Raw genomic sequence first — 27,663 nt, forward strand, 5'->3', positions numbered from 1 at the left:
TACATTTTAAAAATTGTTTAATGGAACATAAACTCCTTTAGAAAAACATTCAGCTAGGTGATAACACCCATAGAAAAAACACCAATCTTGTGTTTATCGTTTTTAATTTGGCATTTGTTATTTGCATTTATATTAAAGCAAAGTGCATCTTTTCTTTATTTTTCTTGTTTATACACATTGCACAATACATAAATAATGATGCTTATAAAACGTCTTTATATTTACAAGTAATAATATATTTATATATAACATAAAATACATTTTTTTCTTTAATAAATCTCAGGTTTCTTTTTTCCAGGAGTCCTTTCTCTCTCAAAGCACTACAATGCTAAATTTCCAATGAGAATGCTTCTCTTGTTCATTTAAACCTTTGTAGTTAGAAAAATAGCTTATGTTAAAGTCTAAACATGCTCATTGAGCTAAGAACAGTGTCAAAGTATCATACGAGCGTATGAGTTGTAGAAGAATGAGAAGAGGTTAGGTGTCAGCTAGGGTGGTACCTTGGGTTAGGATGGACCAGATCCTTCTTGGAGGGAAGGGGGCCATGAGCAGGTCCCTCCCCGGTGCTGGCCTAACAGCGGAGCTCAACACAAAGCTGGGGAGGGGAGGAGCGAGCTGAGCTGGCTTTGAAGTCTGGGAGAAACCTGATGAAACCAGAGCAGGGGGAGAGGCCGGAGGGCCCCAGAGGGCCCCAGGTGAGCAGTACTGCCCCAGCAGCCCTCAGGAAGCCCATCTCAGAGAGCCAGGAGCAGATGGCCAAACAGACAGATGCTACAGTGGCAGCAGGCTGGCGGAGGGGAGTGGGACAAGGTGAAAGCAATTGGTTCTGGTTCAGCCTCTAGCAGGCTGGCTTCTCAGAAGCCTGTGGATAGGCCCGTGTCCTAAAAGAGGGAGGAGGGGAGGGGGCTTCCCAGGCTGGGCAGAACCTCGCTTCTGACAGCTGCTGGGCCTCTGCCCCCAGCCTGCCCAGGTAGAGCCTCTGTCCCACTGAGCATGTCCAAAGGGCATGAGACACACACAGCTTGAAACCGCAAACGTCTCCACCGGGGACATCCATAAGGAACTCACGGAGGACTCATTCCTCATCTGTTCACACGCATTCATGCACACATAGGCATGCACGTACGCGTGCACACACACTCACACAAACACACACACTCACGACAAATGAAATGCTGATCCAAAAGTGGAGGGGTGCCCCCCATTCATACACTGTGTTTGGCGGGACTCCGACTTTCGCTTCCCCTCTTCCAATAAGGATGTCCTGCCAGCCACACCCACCCCCTCCAAAAAAAAAAAAAAAACACCAACAATTCTTTTCATAAGCTATTTCTCAAAGAACAAAACAAAAGAGAACACAGACAAGATTGACAAGAACAACAACAAAAAAGAAAAAAAAAACCAACAAGAACAACAAAAAGAAACGACCAAAGAGTTTGCATGAAGAGCAAGCACTCGGGAGGAAAAGATTAGCAGCAAAGTAGTTTTGAATGGTGGCCTGCCCGGCTACCGCTCGTCCTCTCCCCACCTCCACCTCTGTCCTCTCCCCGGCGGCTACCGGCTGTTGAAGATGACCTCCAGCCAGCACGGGCAGCTGCTGATGAACTGGCGGGTGTAGCACTGGCCCCAGCCCTTCACGAAGCTGATCTGCACGGTGAAGCCCGTCCACGGCTGCTGCATGAACTCGTGGTCGTTGGGCCGCTGCAGGCTGTACGCCTTCTCGTAATCGAAAGCCTTGATGGAGAATCCGGGGAACACCTTGTGCACCAGCAGCGTCCTGGAGTCTGGGTTGTCCAGTGTGGCGGACTTGATGAAGATGGGGTAACTGCTGCGGTTGTACACCCACACACCGTCCACTTCCCGAGTCAGCTGGATGCCGCAGCCGATCTTGCTCCGCACCTTCTGCACCAGCTGACTCTTGTTGTCCGAATTGAGCTGTCCGAGGCAAAAGCCATTCCCCTGAGGTAGATCATAGAAGATATCCAGGGAAGGCTCCTGGACACAGTAGAGCCTCCCCACTCTCGTCTTCTCCTCCCAGTATGCCACCACGCACCAGTGTGACCGATCCCCAGGCTCCAGAAGAAGTTGGGAATCTGCAAAACAAAATAGCGGACACGGTTGGTGGGGATGGAGATTGGCCGGCTGTTTCCTTTTCCTCCTAGAATCCAGACAGACAGATACCCATAACTAGCTTATCTCTCAGTACAAGACAGGAGGAGGGTGCTATGGTCCTGGACTCTCTGCAACAGGGGGTGTCCTGCCAGCCACACCTGTCCTACTAAAAACGAACAAACATAAACTCCAACGATCCCAGTCCTCCTAACTAGACGGAGCAGACATCTTGACCCAGCGGGGGAAAGAGCTCTGCCTTCCTTAAACGCGTGACTCACTGGGGTGCTCACTCCCTCCACTTCCCTGTGCTGTCAGGAAACCAGGACACCATCACCTGGCCCACCTGGCCACGGCTGCACCCTGGCACTGCCCAGAGGCCAGGGAACCCTTGGTAACACTGCCCTCACTTTCTGTGCTAGAAAAGACCTGAGATGGCCTAGAATTATCTTTCAGTAGGATGGAACCTCGAAGGTCGCTCCTCCAGCCAGACCCCTTTCTCTCGTAAGAGCAAACTGGAATCCGGACGCCTGGGTCAAGCCCAGTCCCTAGGACCACCTACTCTACCATCTCTGTGCTCATCACCACCTCTCCTTGGTCATAAAAGACTCCAATCTAGTAAAATAAAAATGAGGGCGGTTTGGGGAGAAAAAAAATTTTTTTTTAATTTGTTTTAGTTGTAGTTGGACACAATATCTGTATTTTATTTATTTACTTTTATGTGGTGCTGAAGATCAAACCCAGTGCCACACACATGCAGGGCAAGCGCTCTACCACTGAGCTACAATCCCAGCCCCAAACATCTATCTTCTCAATAGGAAAACTGCTCTCAGTATGTTAGCAGCAAGGTAACAAAGGTCTTAAAAAAAAAAAAGCCAATCACAAGGGACAATGAGTGTGAACCCAGACTGCCTTAACAAGGCCTCCTCTGGCCCTGTTAGGAGATTCTAAAATGAACGTGACCATCTTTGAAGTGCCTCCTCTCTGCTGGCACTCCTCCAGGTGTCCCCTCTGCCTTCCCAGGTTGACCCAGCCTGCAACTGAGACGCCCAGGTTCCTCCGGGCGCCCTTCTCTGCAAGCCCACCCTGGCTGGCCTCCCCTGGGCTCTGCCTAAGAGCAGCCTAAGAGCCTGGGGTGAGGCTGGTGAGGCGACGTCCTAAGCAGAAGCTCCGAGGACTTAAAAGTGGGGAGTCATATGCAGGGAAAGGACCCCCCCCACGCTGGCATCCCGCTGCCTCCTTAAGCTCAAGCCAGCACTGGGCAGGCCTCCGACTGGGGCCATAACCCCCCAGCCCAGCCAGGCTGCAGGAGCGCTGTGGTTTGTGGTGGCAGGGTGGAGACCGGAAGAAAGGCAAAGGGAGGTGGGGGCATGAGAGGCAAAAGCAAGCCCAGAGCTGGAGATTAGGGGGCCCCAAAGGTAGGGGCCGAGTGTGAGTGAGAGGGGTCTGCTGTGGCCTTTGTGTTTCTGAGCAGCTGGGCTCAGAGAGCCGTAATGGGGGCTGTCCCATCCAGGGCAGGAAGTGGACAAGGACCAGGACCTGTGTCCTGCCACCCCGGTAGGCTGGGAAACCCAGGGCAGCTCAGCACACCAATCCACTCTGACTCTGCAGGCAAGTCAGGACCCGGGAGCCACTCAGCCCCACGCCTTTTTTTCTTTTTTTTTAAGCAGCAGCCAGTCTTGGACGGCGGTGTCCCGTGAGTAAGTCTGTACAAATGTGCACAGTACAACTCACTGAGGCAGCCATAAACACACACCCTGAGTGGCTGTGCCCTACGGACTCCCCAAATGACCTTCCTGGTGCCTGCCCAGATGGCTACATAAAAAGGGGAAGCTGAGGGCTCCTGCCTCTCTCCCTACCCCACCCCACCCCACCGAAAACCACCAGTGATGGGGCCACTGTTCCCCACCACCCACTTCCATGTATCTATGCAGTCCGGGTGTGTGAGACCGTGTGCTTGAGTTCACGGGTATGAGTGTGTTTTGTGAGTACACACACACACACACACATTGGAACAAATGGAAAAAGGAGAGGGACAAGGGCTGCAGGCAGAAGGTGACTCATCAGACATGAACTAGTTTCTGCAAAGTATCCATCAACTGCTAATAAACGCGTGAGTGCTGGCAATCTGTGAACCTGCTTGCCGGGGGAGCTCGGGAGGAAGGCTACACCAAAGACCCGAAACATCCACGGAAAGAAGAATGCTGCTGGCACGCGAGTGAGCTAGGAAGGCGAAGCCTCCTTTGGAGGCACGGAACATCCCTTTGGGGAGAGGGTGTTTTGAAACACTGGCTCACCCCACCCAGACTCCAGCCAGGAAGGGGAGCAGGGCTAGGTCCAGGAGACCCTGAGGAGCCTCAGGGTGCTTTGTTTCCTGCGCCTGCGCCCACCCCCGAAATCTGGCCTGGGCCCGCAAAGAGAGGGGGGGGTGAGGGGTGGGGCAGGGGCCCAGGATCGAGTTGCCCCCCCCCATGCCAGGGGGGAGTCGACAAGGGCAAGGGCTGGGGCTCCTCTGCCAGGCAGGGCTTCTGGGGACAGAGGAAGCTGGGTGAGGCTGGGGCCTGAGGCTGCAGGGGGAGGGGGAGGGGAGGGGGGGAGGGGAGGGGGAAGGGAGAGGGGAACCGTGCCCAGGTTTCTCTTTCATCTGTGAGGCCAGTCTACCCAGCACTTGGCTCCAGACGTCCCCTGGAAAGGCCTTTTTCTGTTAAGGTTAATGGCCCAACCAGGATGAACGGCAGCACGTGGGTGTCCCTGGATGGGAACAAGGCCCCTGAAAATTGGCTTGGTGCACCAACCTGCTGCAGGGAGACCGCTGCTTGCTCTTCCCTTCCTCCTTGTCCCCTCACCGTCCTCCAGCAGACTCCCACCCCCCCCCCCCAGAGGGAAGCTCTAGGCCCTTCTGACCCCAGCATTTCTGAGCACAAGTTTGCTCTCCAGCAAACCCATTCATTCAGGGAAGGCACATACCCTCAGGCTTACATCACACCTTCTGGGGACCTGGCACTCCACCCCTCCCCCTCTGCCCTGAATTCCCCAGCTTTTGGACTCATTTCTGGGAATCACCCGGCATCACCTTCATAGACCAGTTCCCTGAATTGGGCCCACAGCCCACGAGAGTCTCCCCGACAAAGGTCAGGGTAGACACTTGGCTCCTGGGGCTTCCCAGGACCTTGACAGGGCCTAAGAAGTCACGGTCATCACAAGGACTAAGGAAGACGAGCCTTGGAAGCCCAACCCTGGCTTCGTATCCTCTCTGCGGCCGCTTCGCCTCCCAAGGCAAGAGCCAGCCCCTCGTTAATCTCCCTGGCTTTATGACCTTTTCCGGTATTTTCAACTTCTTCCCCTCCCCAGAAAACTGTACAGGGGCTTGTTTTAAAACTGTATGTGTTCATTTTAAAGCATCCAAAAGAAAAGCTGTGTTGTAAAAAGCTCACTAATCAGATGCCTGCTCACAATTTTTTCTTTTTATTACAGTTGGGGGAATTTTTGGAGCAACACCAGAAAAATGCTGAATCTGCCTAAAATTCCATTGAGGTGTTTCCCCCTCCCCTTCCTGGTTTTTTCCTTAAAGCAAAAACTCTTCCCTTTAAGGAAAGGGCCAGGCCTGCACTTGCATAAGAAAGCCCACTTCCCAGGGAATGCCTGACTCTTTCTAGGACTTTGGTAACTATAGGACTCTCACACTCTGCATCTCAGTGGCACAGGGTGACCAAACCTCAAAGGCCACATTTTAAGTAAGTGAGGAATTTTCCCCTTTCCAAAGATCTCCTTTGAAGGTGCAAGGTAATGAGGAAGAAGTAAAGGGAGGCAGAAAGGTCAACTTCAGGGCCTCAGTGGTACCATTTCTGGTCTCCAGCTTGGGAAATTGACCATGAGGTCAGAGGCAGAGCAGAGGCCAAGGAAGGAGTCGCCAAGCAGGAAGGGACCCGGGCAGACACTCAGCCTCCCAGGGGCCTCTCCATGCTACTCAGGGACAAACCAAGGGCAGAAATGTAGACACAAGGCTCACACCCGGCAACCCCAGAAGGCAAACATCACCACGCCTTGACCAAGGCAGGTCCAGGAGCCTCCCTCTTCAGGACTCAGGCGCCACCAACGGCTGCCCATCCCAGCCCGTCCTCCCCTCTGCATCAGACATCTCAAAGGTTAACAGCACCACAGCCCTGCTCCTCACCCTGTCAGGGAGCCGGCTGCTATGAACTCACCCAAACCACTTCAGGGACAAGGACTGAGATAAATAAAAGGGGCCCTGGCACCAAGTCACCCAGTCTAGTCTTACCCCCAAACCATTGCAACAAGGACCCTCTTAGAAGGTCATTCCAAGAGGCAAAGGACCAAAAACTAAAGCCAATATGTAAACTGAAGTCTTTGGGCTCGGGACAGCTGGAATCTGCCGAGATCATATGTTGGGTTAACTCTGTTACTGAGAGAAGGAGGCCCCAACCCATGCTCCTTCCCCTCATCTGGCTGGTGAAGAAAGAGAACTAAGAAAGTCGGTGTTTTGCATCATCTGCACTGAGGTGGCTAGGTTGGGGGGTGGGCAGGGGGTGCCATGGAGTCTCCTTCAATGGCAGGGTGCTCTCTGGGGTCCCTGGACCCAACCAGCTGAGTCCCTACACTCAGGGATTCCCAGCCATGGCACATTCCAAAGATGAGCTGACCAGCTTATAAAGTAAAATAACCAGGCTTGTGTCAAATCCGCCTGCCATGAACCTCAGTAGGTGACTTAACTTCATCCTCTAATAGGAGCTCCTGGCCCAATAACGTTATTGTGACAATCTGATATAAAACTGGTCGGGGCCAGCCCACTTCAGGGTGAGTGCTCCACACACACTGGTCCAAACTCTTGGGACCCATCTCCAACTGCTGGGAAAAGGCTCATGATAAAGTGTCCCCTTTGTTCCCACACATCCCCAGATAGGGAACAGTCGGACCAATGCTGATACTCAATAAGCATTTACTCTGCACAGGTCTTACTCCAAGTGGCTCAAAATAGCCCCCCAAGATTGCACAGTATTATCTTGGTGTTTTTTTCTTTTTTTTTTTCCTTTGGTGGCGGGGGGCGGGGTTTGCTGAGGATCAAAAGCGAGGCTAGGTGGGCCTCTATCACGGGAGCCATATCCCCAGCCCAGCCCACCATTCTTTCAAAGAAGGACAAATGAAGCACAAGTTACTTGCCAAGGAACAGAGCTGGGATTTAAGCTCAGGATTTCGGTCAGTGTGAACCTTGGGTAGGAAGCCACTTCAGGCCACTAAAGCCACCATTCCCAATGTTCCTCTCCAAACACTCCAGGGAAAAATCTGGGTATGGGGTCCAGTATCCCGGCAGCAAAAAGTGGGGAATAAAAGTGCTTCTTGGCCAGCAAATTGCTCTGTGACCTTGCCCTCTCTGTTTGATCCATCCTTAATATGAAAGGAATCGGAGCAAAATGGCCCCCCTCCAGCCCCGATGATTTTTGGGTTGAACTCTGTGACTCACAAGTGTGATTTATCAGTATCAAGCAACACTGGCTCTGCATTTTCACTACCTTCTAGAGAGTAAGAAAATCACTTTAAGGAACAGGACACATTTTTGCATTTAATTTGCAACAGTTTTGCCCTGTCCATCTCTAAACCAACTATTTTTGTTTTCCTTATTTCTTGAACTTCAAAGAGTTACAAACTTGAGTTCTTTTCCTGTCTTCTCACTCACTGCCCTCAGGAAAAGGTAAGCCCCAGGGCTCCCTGCCATCACCATACTTCCAAGTTTGCCCAGGTCTCACCCCTCACCACCTCCTGCAAAGTCTCCTGAGCTTACACACTTTGCACTTCCTGCTGTTCTAGAAGACGGATTAGTGAGTGTGCCCGTACAAACAGACCATGGTGAATAATCAATTGCCAGAGCTAAAATATACACCCACACTCCCCACACTGGTCCTACCTCAAGTCCCATGCGTCCAGGTCGGAAGCCCCCAGCCCAGGGGTTCCTCCTGAGAGCACTATCTGGCCATCAGAAAATATAACTGAGGGTAGCACAGGGCAGAGGAGGAACCACACAAATCAAAAGCTCCTGTCTGTCTCGCCAGTCAGGCTGACGTGGCTTCCTGTGGCCCTGCATGTTCAGCCATGCAAATTATAGCATGTACCCGGCTGCCTGCAGCCACTGCCTTCCGAGAGGCCAGCTCTGCCTAGCTCTCAGAGAGGCCTCAGAGGAAGGGTGGGGACTCCCAACCCAGCCAACTCCATTCATAATATTTACAGTAAATGGGCCTCTCTGGCTGTTGTTTAGTTGCATTCTGTCTTGATTTCTTCTCATTTGATTTCTGGGCGCTTCCCTCTCACGATGCACCACCAAGCTCCCCCCAAATAATTGGGCAGCTCCCTTCAGAAGGGAGTTTCACACACTTGCACACACAGAGCCCCCTACCTGCTCACCTGCCTTCTCTCCTTGGAAATGACCCAGGTAGCCTAGGTGGGACCACATGCAACAGAAAGTCCATCTGTGTCCAAGAGGGACATCCAAGTCAAATCTCTGACTTGGCTCACCCACCTGCCACCTTTGGAGATTTCCCCAAACTGCAGACCTGGATTCCCAAATGGGGAGCAGGAACCTATACACAAAGAAGCCAACAAAAGACTTTCTTGCAACCCACAGGGCTCCTCCGTTTCTGCTTCTTACTGACCATGCGCAGCTATGTTTGCTCTATATGCTGCAGCTCAATTTCTCAATGAAATCTTAATACAAATGGATGCAAAATAAGCTAATTTTCCAAAAGGACAAAATCCCCGGAGGAGCAGGACCATTTACTTGCCCGCTTTTGCAGGTCCAGGGGCTGTGAGTGTGCAAAAGCCAAGCTCCTTCTGCCTTGGGCCTCATTTTAATAAAGCCCCAGCTACACTCCAGTCCCTGAAAGGTGTCCCAGAATCCTAACGCAGGAGCTGCCCTGCCCCTGCCCTCCCCCTCCCCCACACAGTTCCAACTTAATTCAAGAGGGTAGGAAAACCATCCTAAGACATGGAAAAATACAGTGAGGAAACAAAAGTCCTTTTCATCCCTCCCCTCCCCCCCTCCCCTTGTTCCACAACAATTATGAAAACTGGTGGATGGGATGGCATGTTGAATATTTACTGCATTCGGGCCAATAAATTCCAATGCAGGATCTGATGGAAAAGCCTCCCTCTCCGGCGAGCTCCCTCCCTGATCCCTCCCAGCCCTCTTTCCTCCTTTTTCACAACCCAAGACCAGGGCCTGCCAGGCCAGGGCTGCACTGTACTTAGAGGGAAAAACAACACAGCGAGGCCTGGAGCCGCGAGGACTGGAAAAGTTAATCATTACTTCTGTCTGCCTCCGTAATCTAATCTGCTGGCTTGGACACACTCACTGCAGGCCATCCCAGCCCTTTCATCCCCGGGGCACCCAGGACCTCCCAGACCTGAGCCCCACTCCCTCCCCCTCCCCCCTCCCCTCCAGTTTAGAGGCCAAGGCAATGGAAGAGGAATGAGAGGCTTTTCCCCTGGCAGGGGTAGCTGTCACAAAGCCCTGGAGTCCCACAGGCATGGCTCCCGTCTGTGCGGTGTGGCCTGTGATTCAGAGTACTCCCGGCCTCACAGGATGTGGGGCTCCGACCTGGCTGGTGCTTCTGCAGTCCCCTAGGGCCGCTGTCTCTGATCACTATGCTTAAAAATTGGCAATTTCGTTAGTGTATTTTACCACAATAAAGAAGAAAAAGATGAGGGCTGGGGTGTAGCTCAGTGCTAGAGCGTTTGCTAGCCTGCTCTGTTCCATCCCCAACACAGCAAAAGGAAAAAAAAAAAAAAAGAATAGGAAGCCACTCCCCCTATGTCCCTGGGTGTGCAGCCATAAACCTGCCCTGCTGAAGGCAGGGTTTCTGAGTTGGGGATTCCTTGGGTGGGGGTGGGTTTCGGTAAAGCCAAGCTCCCCCACCCCCGGAAATGAATGTGTATCTACATTTTGGGGGGCAGAGTTCTCAGCATTCACTCATACTTGGAAGAATTTGCAAGTCAAGAAGTAAAGAATGACGATCTTTCTTATTTCAGAATGGAAGAGGTTGGTGGGTACTCTGTACCCCCACCATATCAACAGGGATCTCATTCCCACACTCCCTCAAATTCAAGAACCAAAGAGCAAACATCCTAGATACCAGAACAGCAAGGGATTTGGAGTCAAGTCCAACCCCTTATTATTATCATTATTTTATTTTTGGTATGGGGGAGTGAGCTCAGAGGCACTCAACCACTGAGCCACATCCCCAGCCCTATTTTGTATTTTATTTAGAGACAGGGTCTCACTGAGTTGCTTAGCGCCTCACCATTGCTGAGACTGGCTTTGAACTCTAGATCCTCCTGCCTCAGCCTCCCGAACTGCAGGGTGGGATTACAGGCGATTACAGGCGGGCACCATACCAGCTCCAATCCCTTATTTTGCAGAGAAGAAAACTGAGAACCAGAACACAAAAATGGCTCTGGCTAGGCCCTTGGGGCCCCCTGGAGACTGAGCCCTCCACCCTCTGCACAGGAGGGCAGGCCAGGTGACTCTCTCAGAGCTTCCTCCCAGGGCTCAGGCATCCTGCAAACACCAACGGGGGTGGGGGGGGGTGGTGCTTTTGAATCTTTCAGGAAATACCCCCAGCGGGGTTTCCGTTGTTACCCCACTGAGCTGAACATGGGGCCCACCTCTCTCTAAGTATGTAGGGCACCCAGGGCACAGCAAGACCTCAACCTGCTGCTATTCCTTCTGGGTTACTGATTAATGAAGGGGAGCGACAGTGCTGGCTAACAGGCTGCCTGCCACGGGCTGACAAGGTCCCCAAGCACTTTCTAAACAAAGCAGCTCAGATGACCCTCACTGAGCCTATGGGGAAGGGGACACCTGCAACCTCACTAAGTGAAGAGGAGAAAGGGGAGAGGAATAATGGTCTAACCTCCAACTCCAGTGGCTCCACTCTCAAAAGTGCAGCCAGGTGAACCTGCCACCAACACAGTCACTTCTTGGTGCTATACTGTCCCAAATCAAAAAGTAAAAAGGCCCTATCAAAATGAGCAAACACGGGGGCCACCAACAGTCACTGGCCTGCTTATCTGAACTTGGAGTTGGAATCCATGCTTCCCTTTCTGCCCTGCATCAAGCCCTAACTAATAAGCCAAACCATCTCACCCAGCCTCTTCTTCCCGATGGGGCTCCTCAGAAGAGCAACCACAGTAATTCAATTAGCAGACTCCATGGAGCTCAGAAGCATCGGTTGGCCCCGGGGGGGACCGACAGGGCAGGATGAGCATAAAAGTGAAAAACACCTTGGTAAGCGCATCTCGGAGTAATCTGTGCAACAGACCCCAGGCTGGGCTGGGCTCCAGCAATGGCCTTCACCTTCAGATTTAAAATTAAAAAGCAAAAGTTTCAGTTCACTTGCTCTCTTCAGAAAGGGTCCTCATGAATGTCAAGTTCCAAAGGGCAAGTCAAATTCCTGGGCTCTGAAAATCCCACCTCCTCTGCGGCTGTCAAGACCTTGGGTACTGTCCTGCCAGATGTCCTCCCACAATATCCACTGTGGCCCCACTAAGAGCCTGGGAACTGTCTGGTCACCTCCATCAGTTCCAGTTCTGTACACCTTGGTCCAGGAGGGCAGGGCAGGGGGATTATCACCCTGCCTCCTGCAGCTATTGCTGTTATCTTGTAATCAAACAAGGGGCTGAAACCAGAAGTGTGAGAGGCAGACCCCTCTGTTTATCCACAAACAAGTCAACCCTGCCTACACTGTTGTACCCAGTCACCCCAGGACCCACCCCTGCAGCTGTGGGCTGGCACATCAACCCCCCACACCTGGCCCCTCCTGCTGCCTGCACCACTCACTGACTCAGTCACCCCACCAGTGCACCGAGCCTGGCACACAGCAGGAGCTCAAGAGATATTTGCTAAATGAATGGAACTCAGGGACACAGCAGCTTCTTCCAAAGCAGCTGGCCCACCCAGCTTTACCCCTGGCACAAGCGACTCCACCTGGGACAGGAACATGCCTTCCAAGCAGGGTCAGTAAGCAGGACAAGGTCCCCTCCTGGACCCCGTCAAGGTGGGAAGAGAGAAGTCCCTGTCCACAGCTGAACTGCTGCCCAGCCAGCCACGTCAGATGCCATGGAGAGGTGTCTGCAAGGCAGGCGCCAGCCCGGCAACCTCTGTGGGCACGCCACCTGCCCACAGCGTTCTGCTCTGGCGTCCTGCTCTGTTTGGACAAGTTACCATCTCGGAGTGTTCAACAATGCTTTTACACACCCCAGGGCTCTTGTTGTGTTATGAAAACAAAACAAAGCACGCTAGGGAGAGAAGCTGGGAGGTGGGGTGAGGGGAGTGCAGAGCGAGCCAGCCACACACAGCCCCTTTCTTTCTGGTTCCTCAGCAGTGCCCGGCAGGGCGGCTTCCCATGTCCTGTGTCATGAGACCAACGTCTTCGCAAAGCGAAGCCCTGGACACCCAGGATGAATGAATTGCACGCCCGAACTTTCTTCTCCCAACCCACTTGTGGGGCTGAGGCCAGCCCTCCTTCTGGGGGGATACCCCTGGTAGGTCACATGACCTGGTTCCTGGACACAGCTGTCCCAAGGGGACTGTGAAGCCCTGTCCTCTCCACTGGGCACTGGAACTAGTCTAAGAAAAGTTAAAGAACTCCTGGGGGTGGCCACAGTGACTTGAAAACAAAAACAAGGGCAACCCTAGGTCCTGGGTGCCCAGGGCCCAGCATCTCTGTGAGGGGCAGGCCAGGCCAGGCCAGGTGGAGAGGCAGAGGGCAGGAGTAAATGCCTACCTCCCCCACCCCTAACAAAAAGGAAAAAAGGTGTTTTTTTTTTTTTTTTTGCAAGTTAAAACTGAGCTAATGACACTGGGTGGGGCTGGGTGTTGAGGACAGCGCAGCCAAACCAAAATTAGCTTCCAGCCAAGAGCTGCTTGGCCACACCATTTGGGGAAGGAAGCTGAACAAGTCATGAAAGATTCTTTAGTAAACTGGGAAATAAGGCTGCAGTTAACATTTCAACTGAAGGTGACCCTTCTGGTAAAATATTTTTTTAAATAATAAAAATAACATAAAGTTCTCAAACAGCCTCTTTCTTAAAGAAAATGGCCTAAAAGTCCTCGTGGGAGTGGAAGGGAAAGGGGGGGGTGGAGAGAAGGGGGGGAAAAGCCACGGCCAGCCATCTCTCAGCCACTACCTTTCATGAACAACTTTTTTCTGGAGTTCTTCTCAAAAAAGGGATGATGCAATTTCCTGTCTTGTCCCAATATTTCCTGTTAACTTACAAGGTGAAAGTTATCACTATGTTTAAATAACTGTCCTAAACGCCATCGAAAGTTCCTTTCCCACCCGTTACAACCTGTTCCCATCTCAGAATACAAATACAGCCTTTTGTACACCTTCAAGAGTGGAGCTAAGGCAAAGCCTGGTTCATCCTAGAACAGACACAATCTACAATGTCAGCTTCCACAGGACCTGGGCCAAGGCTGAGGTCCTCAAGCCGAGCCCACAGGGGGAAGGCAGAAGGGGCCGGGGGACGGCAAGTGAGAGCAGAGTGGCCACGACCAAGTGAATGTGGCTTTCTTGGTGTGTTAGCCACTAAATTGAGGACTGTGCCTCAGCAGTTAATAATATCTCCCCGCTGAAAATAGCCCATAGAGGAAGCCTCCGTGTGACAGTAGGCAAGCGGCCAGACACTGGGCCAGCCATTCAATCCCCAGCAAGAAAGATGCTAGAGCCAGTGGTGACCTCCCGGTGGCCAGGCTCACAGTATTCTCACGAGGCTCCCGCAAAGGGCCGGTGCCCTGGCCAGTCACTGGCCTGCCCCAGAAGACAGGGAGGATGTCACACGCACCAGGGGCTCTGGTGGCTCAGGAAGGATCTGGGTCACCTGGCTCTGGGAGCTAGCCCTTACTGCGTCTTGCCTCACTGTCACTGGGCTGGGCAGGCCAGAGGACAAAGCAGGGTGGTTGGGGCAAGAGAAAGCCCTGTGCTCCCTTCCCCAAGCAGAAAGGTCAGATTTGGGAAAGGAACTTCCCCCCACCTTCTGCTTCTCATTTAACTCCAGATGCACTTGCTTGTTCAGGTAAAACAAGAAGCAGGTCCCAGGTCCCAGGTCCCAGGAGACCACAGGGTGCAGTGGAATCAAGCACCCATAGTATCCCACAATAGACCCCAGGACCTAACGGGAGGCTCTCCTCTCCACAGTCACCATTCTTGATTGGTTCTCCAAACATGCACATGTATTTAAAAGGTAGCACAGTTATTTTTTAAAATTGTAAAGACACATAGCAGGAAACATACCACCAGTGACACTCAGCACATTCACCACTGTCTAGTTCCTGAATATTTTCATCCCCACAGAAGGACACCAGACCCATGGGTCACTTTTGCAATCTCATTCACAACAGCAAAGCAAATCGGAGAAAGATACACAGTCACCACTTTCCCGCAAATGTGTCTATCACCAAGCAAAACTCTCACTTGAGAAGAGGCTTGATCCCAAGGGATTCGAATGTATAAGCCAGTCTAGAAACCAGCACCCTGTGCCTTTTTAGATTCTTCCAGGTTTAGATATCTGTTTTATTTACAGGTGCTACTTCAAGTTCAAGGCCCCTGGATGAAAGTGAACAAAGACCAGCTCTGCCATCATAACACTGCAAGGAGCAATATTATGGAAAAGTCACAACAGTAATAAAGAAGTAAAGGAGGCCAACTCCATCATGAATCCTCTGGCATTTCCTCCCTTTTTGCTGCCTGGCTGGCTCGGCTTGCCTACAGAGGGTCCTCAGGTTTACAGCCTGGTCTGCTAAGTGAAGGCCCTGCTGGGGGTGGGGGAGTCAGTGTGTTAGATTGTAGCCAAAAGCCACATCACCTGGAGCCTGGCTTTCCCCTGGCCCCCTCCCCCTCACTGGCTGGCCCAGTTCTGCCTGGGGACAGGATGCAAGAGGCAGCAGCCCATCTAGTCTGGCCTGCAGAGCAGCCCAAATTTACTCCTGAGACTTTAAATGCTGTCACCCTGCATTTAACCCCTGCCTAACTGCCACATTCTTTCCAAGACAAAGGGGGTTTTATCAGGAGTTCTACTCCAGGGATGGGCACATGACCTCAGGCACTGCAGAAGAGGCCAACAAACAGTCAGAGCTGCGGTCCAGGACTGGTGACACCAGGGTGTGGGTGTGCACCAGGTGAGCCTGCCCTAGCCCCAAGTCATTAGGCTGGCTTATTAGGGAGATACAGACTGTATGTGTCACTGAAGTCACAGACTGTCATTTCTCACAGTGGCCCAGGGGGAAGGAGCTCACCCCTGGTCACTGTGCTGGCTCTTGGGATTCCCCCCCCCCCCCAAAGCCCGGGCTCCTGACCAACAGGATCAAAGTCTGCCCCTCTCCCCTCCCCCATGCCATCAGAGACCTCAATGAAACCAGAAGGTACTTATTCTCAGGCAGGGAGAGACGACATCGAAAAACACAGCAACAGGCACCCAGGCCCAGATTTCTAGTTCTTTATCACAATTTCAAACCAGACAATAAATAATTGTTCACATGCAGCTGAATAGCTTCCCTTAAAACAGGATGGAGCAATCTTTCCTAAGCTACTTGGTTTGAGCCCAAGTCGGCCATGGGCTGAGCCAGGGAGGCATTTTCAGATTATATAGGCATTTTCGGAGGCTCTTTTCTGAAGCCAAGACAGATGGCAGCAGGGATCAAAGAGGAGGAAACAGACATTGCTCCTCAAGTGGGTGCTGATGCAAGGATGCTCCCACTCCCAGCCTTGGGTGCCATGGATCTTAAGACCTTAGCAAAGGAACTGGCCCCCCTTGGGATGATGTCCTTCCAAATAAGCATGCTGGCACAGCCAAGAGATGGGGTTCCCTCAATCCCCTGCAAGACCTGTGATCATTTTGGCCTCTGATACCCCTACCTCCCTCCAGGAAATCACAGGGACACCTCTTTTGAAGCTTAAATAACTACAAAAGGCTGGTGGCCTCCAATCCTGCTCTGGCTGGGGAAGTCCATCTGGCTGAGAACCAGCCAGTGCCAGGCATTTATATCTGGTGGTGGCGGCCGGAGGACGGGTCTGTCACTGAATAACCTAGAACAGGTGAGAGGTTGCTCCTTCCACCCAAAGGAGGACAGCAGACAGGTGAAGCGCAAGACCCCCAGAAACTCCAGATGGAGGCTCACAGATGACAGCTTCGAACACATGCTTTTCATTACAAGTGACACAGTGGAAGCTGTGGGAGCAAATCCTTTCCATTTCCACCCCTGAGCTGGACCTAGAAGCTTCCTGGATATGTCAGACCTTGCCAAGGTGGATCTTCCTGAGCCATGACACATGTGTCCAAGCAGAAGCAAGGGCTTGATCTGGAGTTGCATTCCTTTCAAAAAAGACACGCTTGCTGAGAGAGCTGAACTCAGGCTGCCAAATCACAGTACCAATCCACAAACACCACCCAAGGCCACATCTTCATGGAGAGGCTCCTCTGACGTCAACCAAACATGGGACAGGACCTTAGCCTATCTCCACGCCTGCCTGTGGGCATATGCGTGCTCGCGTGTGTGCGCACGGGACTGTCTGTATGTCTAAGGCACGCAGTGCATGTACACACACACACACACACACACATAAGCTTGCACTGAGCAATCCATCTGTCTCAGAGAGCCGGCTGTCAGAAATGAAAGTACAATCTCCTGGAACCAAAGTCACTGCCTTCTAAAAATGATCCATTTTCCCAGACTGAGGATACTTGCAGGGGTGGGGTGTGTTTCACTTGCAAGGAAGGACTGGGCCTGTCGGTCCCCTCCCCGCACCCCCCCCCCCCCAGCCAAGATGCGAGGCTGGAATTCCAACCTGCAGCCAGCGGCCCTGCTCCCTGGGCTCTAGCCGCCCACTCCCCTTCCTCTGGGCCAGCCATTTGCAAGGGCGCAGGAAAGGGAAGGGCCAGCCTTGGAGTCACCCCTGCATCTCAGGAGGGGGTAGGCCTTTGAGCACGCCCCACCCCCACCTCTGAGGCACCGCATTTTCGCATTTTCACATTCGGCTGCTTTTTCTTTCCCTTCTTCCCTTGCCAAGAGAATCAAGCTCTGGCTCCCGCTGCCGACCTTCCTCCCACCCTAAACTGAGCCCCATTCATTAAGCCGGTCTCAGTCAGGGCAGGACAGGAAGGAAAACAGCACACAGGGCCTGTGAAAGAGACTCCCAGAGGTTATTTCAAGGGGGAGGAGGCAGAAACCCCTCACAGGCGCTTTGGCTGCTCCCCACCCTGATGCCCAGCTCGCACCCCCCATCCTGGGGTCTGCTATGCTAACCCCTTCCCCCACCGTGTCTGGCCCCATTCAGCTGCCACACCCCTGTGGCCCCAAGGCAGAGGTGCCCAGGCCACCCCAGGAACCCTCAATCTCTGGAAAAGGACGAGGTCCAGTCTTTCTGCAGCTCACAAAACCCTCCGTCCTGTCCTGGCTGCAGTTGTCTTCGGGGGTCATACACACCACAAAGAGTATATCCCACCAACTCTTCTCCGGACACCCCCAAACCACTGGCATCAACTCAAAAAGGAGTTCCTACCTCCTCCCCCCGCGGCACGTTATTAATACATGGTTCCAACTACGCTCAGGAAGAAGAAAGAGCTCCAACTTTGAAGCCCTGGGAATTAGTAAATCAAGAGCTAAAATTCAAAACAAATGCTCTTTCATGTGCAGGCCCCCCCTTTTTTTCTTTTTGCAGTTTTGTCAAACCACACCATTTCTTCAGAGACACACCCCTTCTTCCCAGCAGCTCCACATTAATCTACGTGGCTGCAATTATCTGGGGGTCTGGGGGGGAGTCGGTCATGATTGTTTTAGCCCCTGGTTTCTTTCGAGGACTGGAGGAATTGGAGGGGAGCAAAAAGGCTACCCATCTCGGAAGGGCTGCCCAGGTCACACAGTTTGGCTCCTGGGGCTGGGCGAGGAGGCACTCAGGCTGCTGGTGGCTCAGGCTGGTGTCGTCATTTCCTCCAGCAGAGGAGACAGACAAGATGTTATCAATAAGACAAACCTTCCGAAAAGCCCCTTTCAAAAGCTACCACTTCCCTTGCTTATTTCATGTGGTTTGGAGGGGCTGGGGCTCCTCCCTGCACACCCAGGGTTTAAAAAAATAAAAGCATCCAACAACATCCCGAGCATGTTATTCTGCTCAGACCCTCTCCTCTCCTTGTCCCTTTCTTTCAAGAACTCTCTCAACTCCCTCAGCCTCAGAAAGCAGAAAAAATACAATTTACACATCACTGTGCTTGCCTGCTGGCTCCCTGCTCAGCCACCGTCCTCCCCTGCCCAAAGCCCCCTCTCCTCTGGGTCCTTCTTTTCCTGCTCAGTTCTCATTAGAAGCCTTGAGTAAACAATACCCAGTGTCTCAGATAACAGAGTATATACTGCCCTGAAATCAAAACAAACAAGGGTCTCCCCACAGACACTCAGCAAGCTCTACTCCTGGAGGGGAGGGAGCTACCCAGGAGGAGCTGTATGTGAGCAGCACGTGGTGGCAAAGCTTGACCAATTAGTCAGGGGGTAACCCCACAAAGGAGGGTGCAAAACAAGTTTTACTGCTTCCATTTGAGCTGCTACACCACAGCCTTACACAGTGGCCCAAAGGCAAGAAAATGACCAGAACTCTGCTACAACTACTCTTGCTTTTTACCCGCCAGGTGACTTTCTCTGGCTTTAGCTACTTCTTAAAATCTAGTGATGGCGTGGTGAGGTGAAAGAAACAGGAAGAAAGAGAATGTCTTTAGAAAAGAACTATCTGCCTCTCACTTACACAGTGCCAGTGAGCTTCCCCCAGTATCACCCTTTCCTGGTGTCCTCAGGGACAATGAGGGATAGGCTCCCCAATGCCGCATCTTCTCCATCCCATGATCCTCCAGCACCAGCATTCCAGGGCCTCAGCCTGTGGGCCACCAGAGGAAAGCCTGCCCTCAGGGGACAGCTAGGGAATCCACTGTCTGCAGCATACCTGCCCTGTAGTTCCTATCCCCAGACATGGGCTGGAGAATTTTGCACAGAGCTGGAAGGGCAATCAGGACTTGGAAAGGAGGTTCAAGAATCTGTTTGGAATTGGTTCAACAAGTTCCCCTAAAGGTGCATCCCCCCTGCTTCAAGCCACCTCATGCACAAAGAGCAAGGGCAAAAACAGAGCTTAAATGCATGAGTTCAAGACACAAAATCACCAAGTGGAAGTCCCTCGAGCCATGAGCTGCTTAAAACCACCACAAAACAACACAAAACTAGCCCCTGGCCAGCTCCAGTTTCCCCATCCATGGAACTGGCCAATGCTGCATAAAGGACTGTAGGACGATGAGCTCCAGCACCAGCCTCCCTGAACGCATCCAGTTTAAGGCACATAAAAATGAGAATGAGAATGAGAACGACTCCAGACCAGCTGGGGTGGCAGAAGGCCACCCCCTTCCTTCAGACTCCAGCAATTTCTAAAAATCTTGGAATTGCCAGGAAAATAAGAGAAAGCATCTTACCTGAAAGCCCCCCAGGGGCCAGATAATTTGTTCCCCCTGTTTCAGCGGAGGAAGGCACAGCATCTGGACAGTCTGCTGTGGATTCAAAGAGGGGGAGAAACATATGAATACACCACCGACTCATCTCTAGGCACAGCCTAAACAGCACAACAGAGGGCCAGCCTTGGTGCAGATTATCAATGTTCTGCCCATCCTGAGACAGACCACAGCACCTTGTCACCTCTCTGGGCTCTGGGGCAGCCCTTAATCTTTAGTCAAGTCAGGCTGGATCACAGACTGGCTCAATTCCTCTTAATTACAAGTCCCCATTGAGGGGACTTGGTGGTTCCAAGGTCAAAGGAGGTTCAGGTATACTTTCTCCACCCTGGCTGCTGTGTCCTCCCTAATAGAGGAGGTAGCCTCTCTGATACGCCCATCCATGAAGGTTTTGCCCTGGTCTTTCTTTTCCTTTTTTTTTTTTTTTTTTTTTAAAGAGAGAGTGAGAGAGATAGAGGTAGAGAGAGAGAGAGAATTTTTTAATATTTATTTTTTAGTATTTGGCGGACACAACATCTTTGTTTGTATGTGGTGCTGAGGATCGAACCCGGGCCGCACGCATGCCAGGCGAGCGCGCTACCGCTTGAGCCACATCCCAGCCCCTTTCTTTTCCTTTTTAACTGAGGTCTAACTTGAGTATAGAAGAGCATAAACGTTTCAAGTGGGCTCATGTATACACCTGTGTAAGCACCACCAGATCAAGATAGAAGCTTCCCAGTCAGGCTCCAAGCCCGAGGGGAAATGCTCTCCCTGCTTCCAAACTGTCCAAACCTCCCCCATTTCTGGAAACCTTCCCGGGCAACCCCATTCCACAAGGCTGCTTGATCTCAGCTCCGACAAAAATCTTTCAGGCACTCAGTTTCCTCCTGCTGCCTTGGCTAATCCTTTTCCACCTTCAGATTCTGTTGTGCCCTAACTGGACTTGTCCATCACCCTCAGGTGCTCAGCACAGTGACCTCAATGCTAATAAGGATAATGACAATTCCAGCTGAGAAATAGACTCTACAACCGCTCTGCAAGCAATTTAAACAAAAAATAATGCCCATGAACCACAACTAATTAGCCCCATGGAACACAAATACACAGGAGCCTGTCAATTTCTCATGCACCATTGCCAATGCCAAACTTCCTGAAGTCTATGTAGAAAGCCTGAGAATGGTGTTTCCCAGCTCCACAGCTAATGCACCAAGTTGGATGGTATATACTCAAGTCCTTCCACCCAAGGCCACCAGGCCACCAGCAACGAGTCTCTGGGGTGTGCATTACCAGTTTCTAAGTGGAGCCCCCCTTGACAACACTGGCAAAAAGGAAACCTAACCAAAGAGAAGACAGAAGGCAAGCAGTCCACGGGAGCCCTTGGATGGCACAGTACATTCCTCCAACTCCGCTGAAACAGGGGGAACAAATTACAGGTGGCCAAGCCCAGGCCGCAGAGCTCCCAGTCATCGTTATGATCTCCAAGCTTCTGCTGTCTGTCCCCCTTAAATGCTGAGATTCTCTCTCTAATCCAGAGTCCTTCCCTCTCCCATATCCTCTGACACTCTCTCCCAGACTGGAATAATAACTTTTGAAGAACTTTCCTGGGCTGGGCTGGACTAGGGGTTAGTTCAGTGGTAAATGCCCTGGGTTTGATCCCTAGCACCATCAAGAACAAATCAACAAAAGACCCCCTCCTAAATGGGGAGGGGCAGGAGGAGGGCAGGCAGAGGAGGGCAAGGGGAGGGCAGGGCAGGAGGCTGTGTGTGTAATCTCATTTCATCAGGAGAGAGTTTAATTCCTAACAGGAATATACAGCTTTGCAGGATATACTTAATCAAATGGAAAACAATAGAGAGAAGCAGGAAATGGAGTTACTGGTTAATTGGTGTATGCCCTGTACTTTCTAAACTACTCTGAGGGCCTTCACCATTTTCTAGAGATAGACTTCTCATCCCCCTTTCCTCCACCCACCCCATATTAAACATGATGACTTATCCATAGCCACTCCCCCCAGCTCAGGCTGGCTGAATGCCAGGGGCAAGGTGTGTTTCAAAGGAAAAGCTTGGCCTCTCCAGGCAGAGCTGAGACCACAGTCGGGGTGTCAGCCTGTCTCACATCAAAGGTAAGCCAGCTCCAACGCTGGCTGGCAACCACAAGCGTTTTTTATGAAATGGTGTTCTGCCCTTCTGCAGTGCCTTTGATCTCAGGAGGGATTTACAAACGTTAATTAGGCCTCCCTACCAGCCCTGTGAAGCAGCAAAACATACCTGTTCCACATGCACCCAGGTAAACTGAGGCGTCATTGACTAGCTCAAGGGGCCACCCAGCGAGCCAGGCCATTCCCAAGAGTCCAGCTCCTAGCCCATGGCTATGTCCACTCCCCGCAAACCCCCGGCAGGCCACTGAGTCTCAACAACTCTCCTTGGAGGTGGCCAGGCTGAACCAGTTTTCAGCATCCAGACTGGCCTCAAGCTACAGCCTGGCTTGTAAGGCTTGTAAAGATCAAGGGGGCCAGACTTTTATCCCTTACCCACAAAGACAGACTTCCAAAGTCAGAGTCTCACCATCTGCCTGTGTCTCCTGCTCCCTAAAACCCAGGCTGGCAGTCAGCAGCACTAGGCTGTTCCTGGTTCTCATCTACTGCTATTTAACAAAAAGCACCCAGGCCATGCTGGGTTCTGGGGGAGAAAAAAAGACTCACCCTCTGTCCTAGAACTTCTAAAGCAGAGGGTTTGTTACCACAAAGTCTAAAACCCCAAGCCTGGGGAGCAACCACAGAATGAACTTGAGGGAATTTCACCAAACTGTCCCTACCCAGAGAGCCAGGGCAGGCTTACCAACTTAGTTCTGAGCTTCCTAAGCACTGCTGGCATCAGAGTCCACCACCATCACAACCAGTATACCTGGGCTCTGCCCCAGGTGGTTCAGACCTCAAAGAAACCCTAGTAGTGACAGAAGAATGCTGTACTGCCACATTCTAATTTTTAGGGAGGCCCATCATTCCACCTGTGGAATGAATGAAAGGAGCAGTAAATGAATGAATGAATGAATGAATCATCTACTCAAACTCTTTCATCACCTGGATTTAAAGTGAGACCAGGAAAAGTTAAGAGAGACCTAGGGACCAAAGTTAAGAGGCAAAGGCAAGGTGCCATCTCAGGTCAAGATACCAGACTTTCTGCTAGGCTTTGGAAACTGAATCTATGAATGGTCACTGGCCACCTGGGTTCTTCAAACCTTCCAGAGAGCAGACATAGAGCACACAGGAAGCAGAACCCACAAAGTTACCGTCTCAGATTCCTCACTCCATAAACTGAAATCTAGCAGCAAACAGCAAATTCTTATTACTTGTGGAATAGGGAGTCTTCCTACCTTCCATTAGCCACAAGTCACAACCACTTTGCCCTGAGGCTCAGGCCCCTCTAATACTCCTTGGAAGATGACTCTGCTGGTGTGGGACCACACAGTGCCAGCTGTTCAAAGTCTGGGCCCTCCCAGAGGCTGTAGCAAGAGAGCTTAAACCACCACAAAATGGAGCCCCCAGTTTTAGCCCGCCAAAGGCTCCTTCAACTCAGTGGAACCTACCCCTACCCACCCTTCCCATCTCCTCTTCTCAAGCTGGACACTTCATAGCTGTGTAACTGGTCAAGACTTCAAACAGTTGTCCATTATAAAACCTTATGCCTGCTCACCTAGGAACCCTAGAGCACAGATCCAACCTCGGCTGAGCAATGTAAGCAGCCCGTCTAAATTCCCAGGCCCAGCACTCTGTGGTACTAGGTGGGGGTAGGTGGCTAGGGCAGTACCCTCCCATCTGGGTGTCTAACCGCAACACCCCTGGCCACCACCACCAGCAAAACCAGTTCCAGACTTGTCCCCCTCCAGCTCCAGACCATTCCTCTCCTGGGGGGCTTCATCTGTTACTGTCCCTAGGTTCTTCTGCAACAGTTGTCTTTTTGTTGTTGTTTTCCTTTTTTTGTTTTGTTTTAAACAAAATGTTTTGGGTGAGTAACCAGCTGTTTGGGTTTCCGATTAGCAGGTTAATCACTTCCTACTGGCTGTTCTGAAGAACACTTCTCCCCCCCCCCCACCTTCTGGAAATGGCACATTCCTGTCTTTGTGGCTTCTCTGTTTACACACATTTTGCTACCTAATGTCAACACTTGCTAATGAATAAATATATCACTCTACTCACCAAAAAGGAGGCCCCTGACCTGACAGAATGACTGCTTAAATCCTGAGAACACATTATCCCAGTGTCTGCAATAAACCCAAGAGAACAAGGTCCTTCTTTTCTATGATTTTGGGGGTTTTGGGGAACACTGACCCTAGCAGTTTCTACCCCTGGGCCCATGAAATTTTCTCTCTTTTAAGGAAAACCTTCAAATTTGAAGAATACAGAAAGAAAAGCAAAACCTAGACAGTGATGGTCCCTTGGAACAACCTAGTCTTGATTCTTTAAGCCAAAAACTCAGGCAAGTTACATTCTTTGGGAAAACAGCTTGGTAATTTTTAGTTAACGTTTGTTACAAATACAGAGAGCTGCTTATCTCCTCATTAATGGCCATTTATCTAGTGTTTTGTAAATCGAAAGCAAAATATCACATGCTTTGCAGGTCACTTATTAGACAGGCACCAGGCAAGCAGAAACGCCTTCCCAACTTGAGAGCTGGTGGAGTCCCGGGAGGGCTGGCTGCAGAGCATGGGCTTCGGTTACACGTTCATTAAAGTATTTAATTTATGACAACGCCCCAGCAAAACTTTTAATTAGTGGGGGAAAAGGCCCGACAGCCAAAACTCATGAGGCGGAAGGACTTATAGAATTCCAGGAGCTAAATGGTGCCCAACCCTTCACTTTTCCTTCTCCCAGAACCTTGGCAAAATAAAAATGTCACAAGCGGTTATATTTTCTCAGGCACCCAGCATTCAGACATAAAAAACAAAGTTACAATCTGTACTTTTAGCAAATGAATCTCCCTCTGTAAGAAGGGGCTCCAGGAAACAAAGCTTGTTCCTGCTGTCATCCCCAATCCGTTCTGCTGACCCTGTCCCCTGGCACTGACAGCTCCAAAGGATGGGCCCTTGTACTGCCAGCCAGAAGTTGAATGCAGACAACCGCAACGGGGCTGGTGCCAGTCTCAAATGGGCTTCTGCCCTGGCCCCATGCCATCCGGTGACAAAGCAACAGGCAGGCAGAGTTATGCTAAAAACTTTTATGGGCCCTACCAAGAATTCTGAGAAAACCCCAGGAGGGCTGACTCTGGAGGTGGCTGGGCAGGGGCTGGACCTTCCCTTTACCTGTTGCCCATGCTTCTTAAGTGTTCTAGTGTCTCACCCCAAACCCAAGTCCCCTCTGCAACTTCTGAAACAGTCTTCCCTTCCATCTGATCATCCCTTCCATCCTTTCCACTGATTCTCCTGGCACTTACAAAGTCTCTGAATGTTCCCATCAACCTGTCCTATTTGGCTTCCAAGACACCGCATGGATTAAAGCCTCCCTGAGTTAAAAAAGCTGAGCTAACTTTGGTCAATACGACCAATTTGCAAATACGAAAAAGAGAAACAAAATGTAAAGAATATGGAGGAAACACTTTCACAAAAATAAATAAGTTAATAAGTAATAATAATAATAATAATAATGAAAGCAAAACAACAGAAAAATTCAAACTGCCCATAGAGGAAAACCTAGCACCAACTGGACCAAGCACCTCCCAGGCAGCAGCCCAGACATACACAGCCAGGGTTCTAGAGGTTCCGGTTCTAACATAAGATAAAATATTTTGAAAATCATCGACTCACCAGTTGGCTTGAGAAAATCCATCGGGTATCTGGAGTAGGGAGGGGGGGGAGACTCTGGAATTAAAAAAAATAAGAGAATATAAAGTGCGAGCCATGAGAAAGAGAGATAGAAACTTGTGATAACAGAGGCATTCTTTCAGCCCAACTGTTTGTCTTAGCTGTGGGGGTTGGAGGCCGGGCCGCGAGGCGGTGATTGCCTTGATATTTAGCTGTCAGATAAACAAAAGAGGCCGCCTGGCGCCAGCCTCGGCGCTGCGCTCCTCTACGTCTGCGGCCGCCGCCGCCGCGCTCGGCGGGCCCGGCTGGAAACCACCGGCTCGGCCGAGAGACCAAGCCGCACTTCACCGTTCACAGGGCCGGGGGCAACCAGGCCCCCTCGGAATCCTGGAACTCGAGACCCCGCTCCCCTCCCCCACCCGCCCGCCCCCAGGAGGGCAGGTCGCCTCCGCCCCCGCCGCTCCGCCCGGCACCGCGGGTGGGGGGGCACCGGCCCCCCTCCCAGCCCACCTGGGAGATGCACCCCAAGTGTGCTGGTGAACTTGGGGGTTCTGCAGGCATCTAGGGTGCGCCCCCCCACCCGTACACAAAGCCGCCGGGAACAGAGAAGGATGGGGAGGGAAAGATAAAAGGGTGGGCGCCTGGGGTCTCAGCCTGAAGCCGAGGCCCCAGCGCGGTTAAGGGGCAGCAGCGTCACCGAGACGCTGGGAAACCGCCATTCTAACGACCATTAATTGTATACTTTTCTGTGCTGAAGAAAGGCAAAAGTAGGGGGCAGCCAACTTCTCCTGGCTGCGGGTTCCTTTCCACCCGGGGCTGGCAGAGCTTAGGGACAGTAGATACCCAATTCGGCCTCCCATCCTAATCCTCTGCCCCCAAACTCGGAAGCTGCGAGGCCAGGGCAGTATCTGGGCCACTTGTGCCCGACGTGACTCTCCTTATTTACTAAAGCTGCGGAGACCTTCCAGCTTTTATAGCTCGCTTTCCCCAGCCTTCTTTGGCGGGCTTGGACCGTATCCAACTCGGCCACACACCTCAGTGCCTTTCCGGGTGAAGGGGAGGCGTGACCCCCACTTCTCTTTGCACCCCCTTGCTGATCTACAAACAAGAGCCTCTGGTTTTTAGATGCAAGTCTGTACGGTGAATGCATAAGCAGTGCCCATGGACACCCTCGGGGCGACAGAGGAGAAAAGCCAGGAAGGGAACCCCCAAGGAATGCCCTTCGAACTTCCCCTTGTCCCTTCTCTGTTTTAGTCCCCCACGTTTGCTTCAGGAGAGGACGTATTGTCCCCTCGGAAAGGTGAGTGCCCACACAACACACACACATACACACACACACACAGAAAGCCCACCAGGACTTTTCTTCCAGCACTTGCGCACCAGGGAGAGGAAAGAGTAGGCACAGAACAACTTCTTACCTAGTTCGCAGAGTCTGCTAAGGTGATGGGGGTTGCAGCACACCAGCTCGGGGTTGATCTTCCCGTAAGATTCACAGCAACACAGCCTCTTGACTTCCGAGGAATGCCTGAGATCCGGCCACCTGAACACTTTGCACAGCAGGAGGGGGAGCGAGTAGGACGAGGGCGGCTGCGCGGGTTGCGCACTGGCGGGAGCCCCCGGGCCCAGCCTGCAGTCCAGGCGGCCAGGCAGCAGGAGGCACGCGGTGCGCGTACCGCCGCGGGACTCCACGGCCTGAAGCAGCAGCTCCAGCTGCCGCTCCTTCAGTTTCTTAAGCACCGAGTGCGTGAGCGCCTTCAGATCCGCTTCGGCGCCCCCGGCCGCGCCGGCGCCCGCGGCTGGGGGATGGGGATGGTGGTGACCTTTGGCACCTCGGACTGCCTTGCCCAGGCAGCAGCCAGCCCTGCCCACGCCGCCGCCACCGGCCCCATGCGCCCGGCAGTCCGTCGCCCCTTCTCCCCGCAGCTCGCCTCCTCCTCCGCCTCCCCCAGCGCCCTCCTCCTCGTCCTCGCCGCCGGGCGCTCGGCTTCTCCAGAGACGCCGGACGAGCGCAGATCGTTTGGTCCTGAACATGCGGGGCGAGGAGGCGAGGAGAAAAGTCGTTTGCCGGCTAAGGAGCGAACATGACCTCCGCACACCATGAAGAAGTCGGGCGCCGAGTTGGGGCAGCAGGCGCAGGCGACAACAGCAACAGCAGGGGCCCGGGCAGGAGCGGCGGCGGCCCGAGGGGCGCTCCGTGGCATGCGCCAGTCTCCCGGAGGCCGGGGCGCGCGCGGG

The 27,663-nt window shown here is 52.2% G+C and overlaps 1 protein-coding gene across 3 annotated transcripts; it reads right to left on the reverse strand.

Annotated features, from left to right (window-relative positions):
• On the reverse strand, positions 1–27,663 carry Smad7 (SMAD family member 7). Of its 3 annotated transcripts, none has more exons than XM_046428409.2 (4): positions 26,847–27,663; positions 25,432–25,485; positions 19,618–19,689; positions 1–2,093 (listed from the first exon to the last, which is right to left on the reverse strand). In XM_046428409.2, exons 1-4 carry the CDS (start codon positions 27,457–27,459, stop codon positions 1,555–1,557), a joined length of 1,278 nt encoding a protein of 425 aa, XP_046284365.1. In that variant the 5' UTR covers positions 27,460–27,663; the 3' UTR covers positions 1–1,554. The 3 variants fall into 3 exon arrangements, with proteins under 3 accessions (XP_046284365.1, XP_046284364.1, XP_046284366.1); XM_046428408.2 differs by having other exon boundaries at positions 19,618–19,692; positions 26,847–27,661; XM_046428410.2 differs by lacking the exon at positions 19,618–19,689.

This window comes from Marmota monax, unplaced genomic scaffold (assembly GCF_021218885.2).
Source record: "Marmota monax isolate L192 unplaced genomic scaffold, Marmota_monax_Labrador192_F-V1.1 WCK01_AAM20220418_F8-fsc00031, whole genome shotgun sequence".
In the NCBI taxonomy this organism is placed as follows: Eukaryota; Metazoa; Chordata; class Mammalia; order Rodentia; family Sciuridae; genus Marmota; species Marmota monax.